Below are 9,094 nucleotides of genomic sequence, written 5' to 3'. Positions count from 1 at the left end.
CACTTCATCCATCACCGTTTTCACCCCTTCAAGTGGTCGCGAGAAGAAGGGAGAGGAGAGAGAGAGAGAGAGAGAGAGAGAGATCACAGAATGGTGGGCGGCGGCGGTGGAGGACAGCGGGTGGCGACGATGCTGCCGTATCTCGTGAAGACGCTGCGGAACGAATCCATCAAGCCCTCAAATCGAACCCTACCTTCCCTTAGGTCTCTTCCTATCTTATAGTCACCACCGCCGTCATCATTTTCCTCCTGTTAATTCTTGATTTCGGACGTTCTCGTTCTCAAGTTATATTTCTATCGTGCTTCATGGATTGTGCACGACCAGGCGCACGTTCTCGCTGTATGATCAGATTAATCTCATCGACACCGTGCCTGAAGACCAATTGCGTTTCCAGCGGTATGTATATCTCCTCTAATCGCCCTAATTAGTGTTCGATCGTTTACATTGCATACTATGTATATAAGAAAGTTTTAGGTTCGTGATCTCTTGATTGTTGATTTAGATCTGGCGATCATCCTGATGATATTGGAGATGAATCCTGATGTTTGAGATGAACCCTTTCTGGTTTGAACGTCCTTTGACGGTGAATGCCAATTTTGGAGGTCATAGTATCTTGAATTTTAGGGGTTCTAAAACTTTAGGGCTTAGTATTAGTTAATAATTATGTTGATTATTTTTAGGGTATAATTTCTGTCTCTTAGCGAGTTTGTTCTATGGCGAATTCTCAGAAAAAGCCGCTAACTTTGGCTTTTTCCCGCAAAGCGCCTCGAGGTTGAAAAATTCTCATGGAGCGCCCCTAGCTGTATGAAAAAATCATTTTGCCTCTGTACCCTAGTTGCTTCTCTGCTTGTGCCTAGCAGCCTGGCCCGCCAACCCTCGCCTATCCGTCGGCCCTCGTGCAAAGAAGTAGGGGGAGGGGAGGGGGGCAATCAGCATTGCCAGCCTACACAGGGAGGCATAGGCGACCAGGAGAGGGGACGGGGGTAGCCGGCATTGCCTTCCAATCCGCGCACAAAGGCACAGGCAGCTAGGGGAGGGAGGGGGGCGGCCGGCGAGGGTCGTGGTCAACCACGATATGTGGGCAAGGGCCAGCGGATGAGGCTGCCAAGCGTGGGTGGAGGGAGGCGGCCGGCGGGGCGGAGGCATGGTGGAGGGCGGTGACTGATAGGGGCAAAGTGGTCATTTATGATAAAAGGGGTGCTCGGTGGGCAAACCCAAAGTTAGGGGTTTTTTTCGAAAATTCGCCCTTTGTTCTAAATTATTAAGTATTATTTGGTGAGAAATCATTGAACATTTGCTTTTTGAAAGGATTATTAAGATTGACTCAATTGCAGTGGATTCAGGGCGAATTTATGAAGTCGCATTGTGTTGTTATTTTTGGTACTCAATGGGACAAATATCTACAATATTGCTTCATTGTTAGATGACTGGGATGTTTCCATGGGTTCCCTTCTTAGGTGGGTAGAAAGCCAAATTCTTAAGAGTATGAAAAGTCCCACAGGTGGGCATAAATTTTAGTTAAGTCTGTTATGTTGTTGAATGCTTGGACTTGGTTATGGGTTATTACAAATGTTTCTACCTTTGATGTCCCAAATGCTATTAATAGATGCTATGGAGAAGTTTTCTCATAGTGTATATGTTCTTTTTTTATAATTTCCATGAAGATATGGCTACAGTTTACTAGTATTATTTTCTGAAAATATTATTTCATTATGTTTATCAATCTGTACAATGAACCTTAAAATGGATTAGATACCACCCAATGATGTCTCATCCAATGTAATTTAGAAAGAAAAGTTCTTTCATTTTGTATATGATTTCTTAGCTTCACTACAAGCTCTTGATGCTTGATGATATTTTGCTAAAAGGTTATCCATTGTAAGGGACATTAAACTTTGGAGCAAGATCTTCAATCAGTTGCCAACTCCTTGAAACCTTATCCCTATAGTTTTCAAACAAGAATCAATTTACTGAGCATGCCAGGTGCGTAAAGGACAAGCAAGGGCTTCCACACTTTGTTAGTCAGCAGAACTGTTGTGAAGCTGGGTAACACAAGCTTGATTGAGGTTTTGGAAAAGAGAGGTGTAATAAAAATCTGATAGTGGATTTAATTGTCATTGCTCAAGCGATATGTGGTGATAGTTTCATGTATGGTACAATGGGCATTTGTTTCTGAATTTGTACCACGATAGTTACACCAACTCACGCCATATATGCCTTACTTATGGGTATACTGGAGCTACCCACTTTGATCAAGCTAACCACATGTATGTTGTCAGATACTTAAAGGTCATTTAAATGCTAAGTTCTTATAGCTTAACATTTTGTCTTGAAAAGGGCTGAAGATTGTTCTTACATTTTGTCATGAAAAGTGATGAAGACAATAATGGGTTGTTTAAGCAAAAAAAGGTTGTATTGTTGTCACTGTCTTACTCAGCCTCCTTACAGAACTGTCGTCAACTTTTAGAATGACTAAAAGATTTTTTTTCATGAATGAGAACTTTCCTTTCTTATGGCTGATGAGAACTCATAAGCTGATTCTTAACCTTATTCACTGGTAATGTATTTCTTATATACCTTGTATATGCAAAGGTTTCTCCTCAAATAATTTGAAATGATCCAGTATGGCATGACATTGACATCCATACAACCAGTTTGTTTAGTATCAGTCTCACTATCTGAGCCTGGCCCCACCCAAAACAATCAGTTCTCTCACCTACGCAAGCAGAGCTGTCTAAAGTTAAATTTTGACGGACATGCCTTTTTTAAATACACATATTTAGCCATGGAATTTGCAAATGCTTGACTATATAAGCAAAAAATGAAATACTTTAATTTAGAAAGGTGTTCTACCCAATGCATTGTCAAATATTCTGTTTATGACTAATGCGAACAAAGACAATGTTACCTTCTAAAGATTAGTGAATCATGCCTTCCAGAGATGTTCATAGAAACAATGACTTGTGTTTTTCTGTTATGCTTTAAATTTGTAGCTTCTGTATCTGCTAGAATTCTCTTTGAAGTAAATGTATTAGAAAGTGATTCTTGTTTAGTCCCTTGCTTAAATATTTTTTGTGATTTTGATAGAATCGTGAGCATTGCCTTCTTTAGTTCCTAATCTAGGCATGTAGGTGAGCTGCAGCAGGGGCTATTTCTATAATTGATTGATCTGATTATTCGATTATGATATTATCATTTTAATTTTAATTTGTAGGTATGGCGATACAGGATTTACTGTCAATGGTGTCAAGTATGAAGGCAGCTTGCTTGTTGTGGAAAATAAGCTCATGACATGGGTTCCAAAAACATTTTCTGAGATAACCCCTGAAAGGTATGCACAAAATTTGCTTATAACTTGATCGTGTGCAGTTATTAATTGTGAAACTCTTGGGTTTTGAGTGAGAATGTATGATGGACTTATACACTTGTTAGTCGTGTGCTTTAGCTTTGTTTGTTTATGTATATGAACCTGCAAAGTTCTTACATGTGACGTCGCTTACTAACACAATTTTTTTTTTTTTTTTTTGTACCAAGTGCAGTTTATCTGTATTCAAGATTCTGAGGCCAGTTCCAGGTATATGTTTTACAGGCACTTTGTTGTGTTCTTCACTTCTTCTCACATATAGGCTTTCACAGTTGCAAAATTTATGTGAATCTTTTTTTATCTGCTGTATATCTGGCCTGGTATTGTTTTTTTTTTCTTTTTTCTTTTAAACCAAGAGACTGAGTGCAATTCTGTATTCTTATTCGATACACTTTAAGAGTTGAGCTAGATACATAGTTTTCTGTGTTGATGCAACTTTTGTTGAAGCATGTGTGTCTATAAGAAAAATCTGGACTTTGTATTTTTCCCATGATATCTTAACAATTGATGGAGCTATGTCTTATTATGAATGAACAGGTTGAGATTTTTAATTGATAAGTATTATTAAATCTCGATATATCTTATGGAACTTGTCAAAATTTAATACTTGTTTTCTGCATAATGTCTGACCTATCATCTTTGTTCTTGAGTTTTATTCTTTCCCTGCCAATTTTTACTTTTTTTGTTGCCTTATATTTTGATCTATTTTGATTGCTTATCATCTAAGTTTTATCTGCTTTTCAGAGATTCTGATTCTTGGCTGTGGAAGGCACATTCAGCCAGTAAGCCCTCAACTGCGACAATTCATTCGTTCTACTGGAATGAAACTGGAAGCAATTGACTCGGTATTCTTTGATACTCTATTTAGTTATTTTGTGTACTAATAGATTAAAAGATTGCTCTATTTTTCTTGTTGCACTAAAATAATCATCTGTACCCTTTATCTATATTAAATCCCTCTTATCTATATTTGAGTCTGCATCTGGTGCTTTAAGCAGGTGTGGTTCATCTATGTAATATCCCCTTTTTTTATGACAGAGGAATGCTGCTTCAACTTACAATATATTAAGCGAAGAAGGAAGGCCAGTGGCTGCTGCCCTTCTCCCATATGGAGTTGCTTCGTAAATATTCCATGAACTACATAATCATACATGTAAGTTCACTTCTCTTGTTGTCGATGCTAGTTATCTTTTCCTACCTTAGGCGAAGATAGTGGAGATATATTCAAACAACCAGATTGAAATTTTACTCTGCCATGTAATAAATCATGTAACCTGTTGCCTACTGCTTAAAATTCTATGCACTAATCACCTGTAACCTATCATGTGAAAAAACAACCCGATGGATTCATTCACTGGTTGCTGAGTCTCACAGTTCCTTCTTTTTTCAAATGTTAAAGACCATAATTCACATGGTGCTCTAAAAATCAGGCCAAGAAGCTCTCTGTAGGTAAGATAGCATTTGGGACAAGTCTCCTCAAATTGGTGATGCATCACTGTGCTTTATGAATTATGAAGAAATCCTCCTTCCAGAAGAATTTGAAATGGCCAGCTTTCCTGCTTTGACTTCGCTCTCTCTGGTTTTTTTTATTGCAGCACCTTACGTAGTGTCTTGCTAGCTTGTCCAAATAACACATACTCAAATATAGGATCATTTTGTAGCTTTAGACACACCAGCTCGATGAGTACCAATCTACAGTCAGCATGGACTTTTGGTTTCTCGCTACGTTCTTGGATTTTTTTATTCATTTTTTTTATTCCTGCCGACGCTTGGACAGTTCTTTTCCACGTTCTTCGATGCTAACTGTGTTGAACATACTTTTCCCAGCTGGAGGCGAGGAATTTGGAGTGTCAGAGAGTGTTTGGTCTTATTACTCGGACGATGGAAACTTAGTATCTTAGTATCTATTATTTTCTTGTTGTCGCTCGTCCATACAAAGATGTACTTGACGATAAGGACGATATCACGTAGGAGAACTATTCGGATTCATATATTTTGGTTTCCGGTGGGTTAAGAATGCCGTCTACCATTGCCTTCAACACCCCATTATTATTATTATCCCCCGTCATTTTGGCTCTCTCTCCTGTGTCTTCCGCATTCTGCTCTAAGAGTTGTTTCTTTAAATCCTCTGTCGGCTGATATTGATACGTGAGAATAGAGGTTAGAGTCGAATCAGCGGACTATTAACTACAACTCATCTTTTCGTTGATTTTTAGTTTTAATAACAATAGTGGACGGAAAGATTTGATTGCTAAGAATCTAACATCACTTACTTTTACTTTTCTTCGTTGATTCTCGTTCTTTTTATTTTTAGTGGTTTGTAATTATTGATCTCGTTTGACTCATCAGTTACACAACATTCACCCGCGTGAGGATTGGATTGGTTCAGACTTGGCCCAGATTCTCCATTACAGAAGAAGATAGAGAGAGCATATTCATCAAAGTTTCAAATGCACTGCACTGCACTGCACTGCACCCCACCTCCTGTAGCAGAGGAAAGGACGAGACAGCCTCTGGCTCTCAATCCATGCCTAACCTGCAGCGGTGCACACAACCCAGAAATTGGATGACCTCCGATCGCCAAACTTGGAGGCCGAACCATCAATTTGCAGCCGTCTTTAGATCATCCATGCTCACTTCCGAGCACCCAAACACCACCCTGTGCATCGGCCGCGCCTCCACGCACGTTGGCCGCAGAATCCTCTCCCACCTGCACCCTCCTCCCTCCTCGAACTCGCACAGGAAGAACTCCCCCAGGTACGACGGGTTGTAGACGTACGCATAGTCCCCCTCGCTCAAGAACCCTATCGACCATAAGCCCCATCCCGCGTCGTCCACCAGCCCCTCCACCATCTCCCTCGGCATCCTCCCCACCTCCTCCTCCACCTGCAGCGTCTCCTCATCCACCGCCCACAGCCGCACGCTCTCGGCCCTCCATCCCGCCCCCGTCCCGCTCCCGCCCGCCCCCGCCAGCAGTAGGCGCCCGTTCCCGAACCCCATGGCCGCGTGGCGCACGGTCGGATCCGGGATGCTCACCCGGCGCGTCGGCCCCCACCGCTTGGCGGCCGGGTCGAACCAGCTCGCGGTGAAGGGAAACCACTTGTCCATCACATACAACCTCTTCCCGTTCGCCGCCGCTGAGAACGCGGACGACCACCCGAAGGCCTCCGGCATCGGCTCGCTGGCCTCCCACCCGCCACTGCAGGCGTCGTGCACGTCGACGGAGTTCGCGTCGTCCTCGAACTCGCTCGTGCCGCCCGCCACCACGACGTGGGGCCCCACGAGGGCCACCACCGGGTCCGTCCGCCAGTAGCGCGGCGCCTCCAACTCGCGCCACACGGTGCTGAAGGGATCTCTGGCGAGGGCCAACCCGGATGGCGAGAGGGCGTAGAGGCGTGTGCCGCCGCGCTGGGAGCAGGCGTAGGTGGAGACCTGCGGCGCGGGGGAGTGGGGCCCCGCCGGAAAGCTGCACCAGGGCACGCGGGTTATGGAGCGCCACGCGCGGGAGAGGGGATCGAAGGCGTGGGTGGTGGCGGTCCCCCGGCGTCCCTGGAGGTAGAGGACGAGCCACGGCGGGGGACGGCGGGGGGAGTGGCGGACGGAGGAGACGACGGCGGCCCGCCACGCCTTGGAGACGCGGGAGGCGGGCAGGAGGTCGAGGGCGGAGACACGGGAGATGACGGCATCGAGAACGTCGCCATGGAGAGTGCCTTCCACCTCCTCCTCTCCTCCTTGTTGCTGATGTTTGCCGTGCATTCCCATTCCCAAATGACAACTCTCTCTCTCTCTCTCTCTCTCTCTCACTCTCACATGGAGACATTTATAGAATGCTCTGAAATCGAAGTCGACGCCGTGGCCAAAATGACAGTGAGGATGCGCGACCCGCAGTGCATTCTTTAGTGCTCGTTACGGGCTGCTTCTAGAACATTTCTGTACCCTTCTTTCGTACATGCCCCCTGATTGGCGAAACGGATGGGCCCCTTCTTGATTCCCCGGGAACACCTCAGGAACGTGGAAAGGCTCGATTCACGAGGACGAGAAGCACTGTTCCTCCAACTCCGTTGTCGTGGCTTGCACTTCGATCATACGAGGCGGCTAATGAACGGGCGAGAGAGAGAGAGAGAGAGAGTTCGGTGGCAATGGATCTACTAGCTGGCGTAGCGCTATGGAACAAGAGGGGGATAAGTCACGAGCGGCACACTGCGGAACATCATGGTACTCGTGCCGTCTATCGTGGGAAAAATCGTCGTCCGATGCATTGTTCCAGCGGGACCGTGAAAGAAGAGCCTCCCCTTAAAGTGGCGCCGCACGTCACTGATGACGTGACGCACACGGAGGAGGGGAGGCGGTGGCATTAAAGACTGTGCTCGTCGCTGATCGGCTGTGTTTGTGAACTTCGATGCCGTCGCAATTACTCATGTTTCATTCGGACGAAACCATCTTCATACAATGCCAACACGAAGGTCTCTAGATATTCACAAGTCAACGTATGATGTGGATTACCATACTTTTCCGCCATCCCTTCCATTATGCCATCGTGTGATTGGCTACCGTTGTCGGCCCTCCTTTTGTCAACGCGAGCCAAGGCTGAAAGGTACGCGTTGGTCCCATCAACCCTCATTGTAGGAGAAGTATTCGCGCGTGACTCGGTCCGATGGACTGAGACAATGCATGCGTGTCTCTGATTTCTCCATGGTTAAGCATGACCGCTGATGAGGAACATGCGGTCATAGACGACGACTGCAGAATCGGGTCCGATGTGGTCCGATCAAACCAAGTTCGACCCCCATTTTGACCGGTAGATGGAATTCCAGATAAAACCCTCACCTGGTAGGGATACGACACGCGCATCTGCACATGCAGAACAGTGTGTTGGGATTAGTTAAAGGGCGGAAATGTAAATTACTAGAATAAGGTGGGGGATGTTTCGGTTGGCGGGATATTGAATTGAGAAACCCACGTGCCGTGAACAGAATAAAGGTGCAACCATTACATAAAATTGACCCGCCGCGTGGCATGGGCGGTCAAGTGTCGAGTTGGTCATGTTATATAAATATATATATGTATATATATGTATATATATATATAGGTAATGGTTAATTTTATGTAATGGTTGCACCCTTTTTTCGGTTCATGAAAATATGGTAGTATAAGCATAATAGAGAAAATTTTACGTCAATACCACCGAGCAGTGCCATTTACATATTATAAATAGTATATTATTTGACCATTTGCTAGATATCCCTGTATAGCTTTAACCCATGAATTATTATGATCAATTATAGATAGATGGGATAAAAATGATAAGTTTATAGCGAATGAAGTGGAGATATTATTTTTGGTGTTAGATGTTTCTCTTATTCTAAATACGCTTAGTATCGAAGAAATAATTGATCAAAACGCATATTAATCTAAAGGATTTTTTATAAAGAAATAGTTTTCAATGGATTAACCAATCCATAGAGATTTGAAAAAGTGGATGATACTATTGCGTCTAGCTAAAAATAATTAATCAATTGATGGATTTTTATCAACTATACTTATTGTATGTGTTTACATATAGGTTTATTCGTTTTATTCATTTCAAAACATGTGAGTTTCAAAATGTATATTTAAAGGTAAGAGAGACATAGCAAACTTATATGTTCTTAGTTCTCATACTCCTCAACTAACGTCAGACTAAATAATTTTATCAAAATAAAAAATTATCCTAATAATTATTTTTTATTA

General features: G+C 43.5%; 2 protein-coding genes across 4 annotated transcripts; one reads left to right on the top strand and one right to left on the bottom strand.

Annotated features, from left to right (window-relative positions):
- LOC103977551 (uncharacterized) lies at positions 1-5,441 on the top strand. 3 transcript variants are annotated; one of them, XM_009393214.3, is made up of 7 exons: positions 1-203; positions 325-396; positions 3,215-3,331; positions 3,540-3,574; positions 4,109-4,209; positions 4,403-4,517; positions 5,192-5,441. In XM_009393214.3, the coding sequence occupies exons 1-6, from the start codon at positions 91-93 to the stop codon at positions 4,487-4,489; spliced, it is 525 nt and encodes a 174-aa protein (XP_009391489.2). In that variant the 5' UTR covers positions 1-90; the 3' UTR covers positions 4,490-4,517; positions 5,192-5,441. The 3 variants fall into 3 exon arrangements, with proteins under 3 accessions (XP_009391489.2, XP_009391565.2, XP_009391412.2); XM_009393290.3 differs by lacking the exon at positions 5,192-5,441 and adding an exon at positions 4,795-5,084; XM_009393137.3 differs by lacking the exon at positions 5,192-5,441 and having other exon boundaries at positions 2-203; positions 4,403-4,718.
- Positions 5,442-5,744: 303 nt separating this feature from the next.
- LOC135635161 (F-box/kelch-repeat protein At1g23390-like) lies at positions 5,745-7,251 on the bottom strand. The gene has a single exon (XM_065146047.1). The coding sequence runs from the start codon at positions 7,124-7,126 to the stop codon at positions 5,966-5,968; it is 1,161 nt and encodes a 386-aa protein (XP_065002119.1). The 5' UTR covers positions 7,127-7,251; the 3' UTR covers positions 5,745-5,965.
- Positions 7,252-9,094: the final 1,843 nt, after the last annotated feature.

This window comes from Musa acuminata, chromosome BXJ3-4 (assembly GCF_036884655.1).
Source record: "Musa acuminata AAA Group cultivar baxijiao chromosome BXJ3-4, Cavendish_Baxijiao_AAA, whole genome shotgun sequence".
In the NCBI taxonomy this organism is placed as follows: Eukaryota; Viridiplantae; Streptophyta; class Magnoliopsida; order Zingiberales; family Musaceae; genus Musa; species Musa acuminata.
Note: the sequence above shows the minus strand (reverse complement) of the source record. Positions and strands in the feature narration are given on the sequence as shown.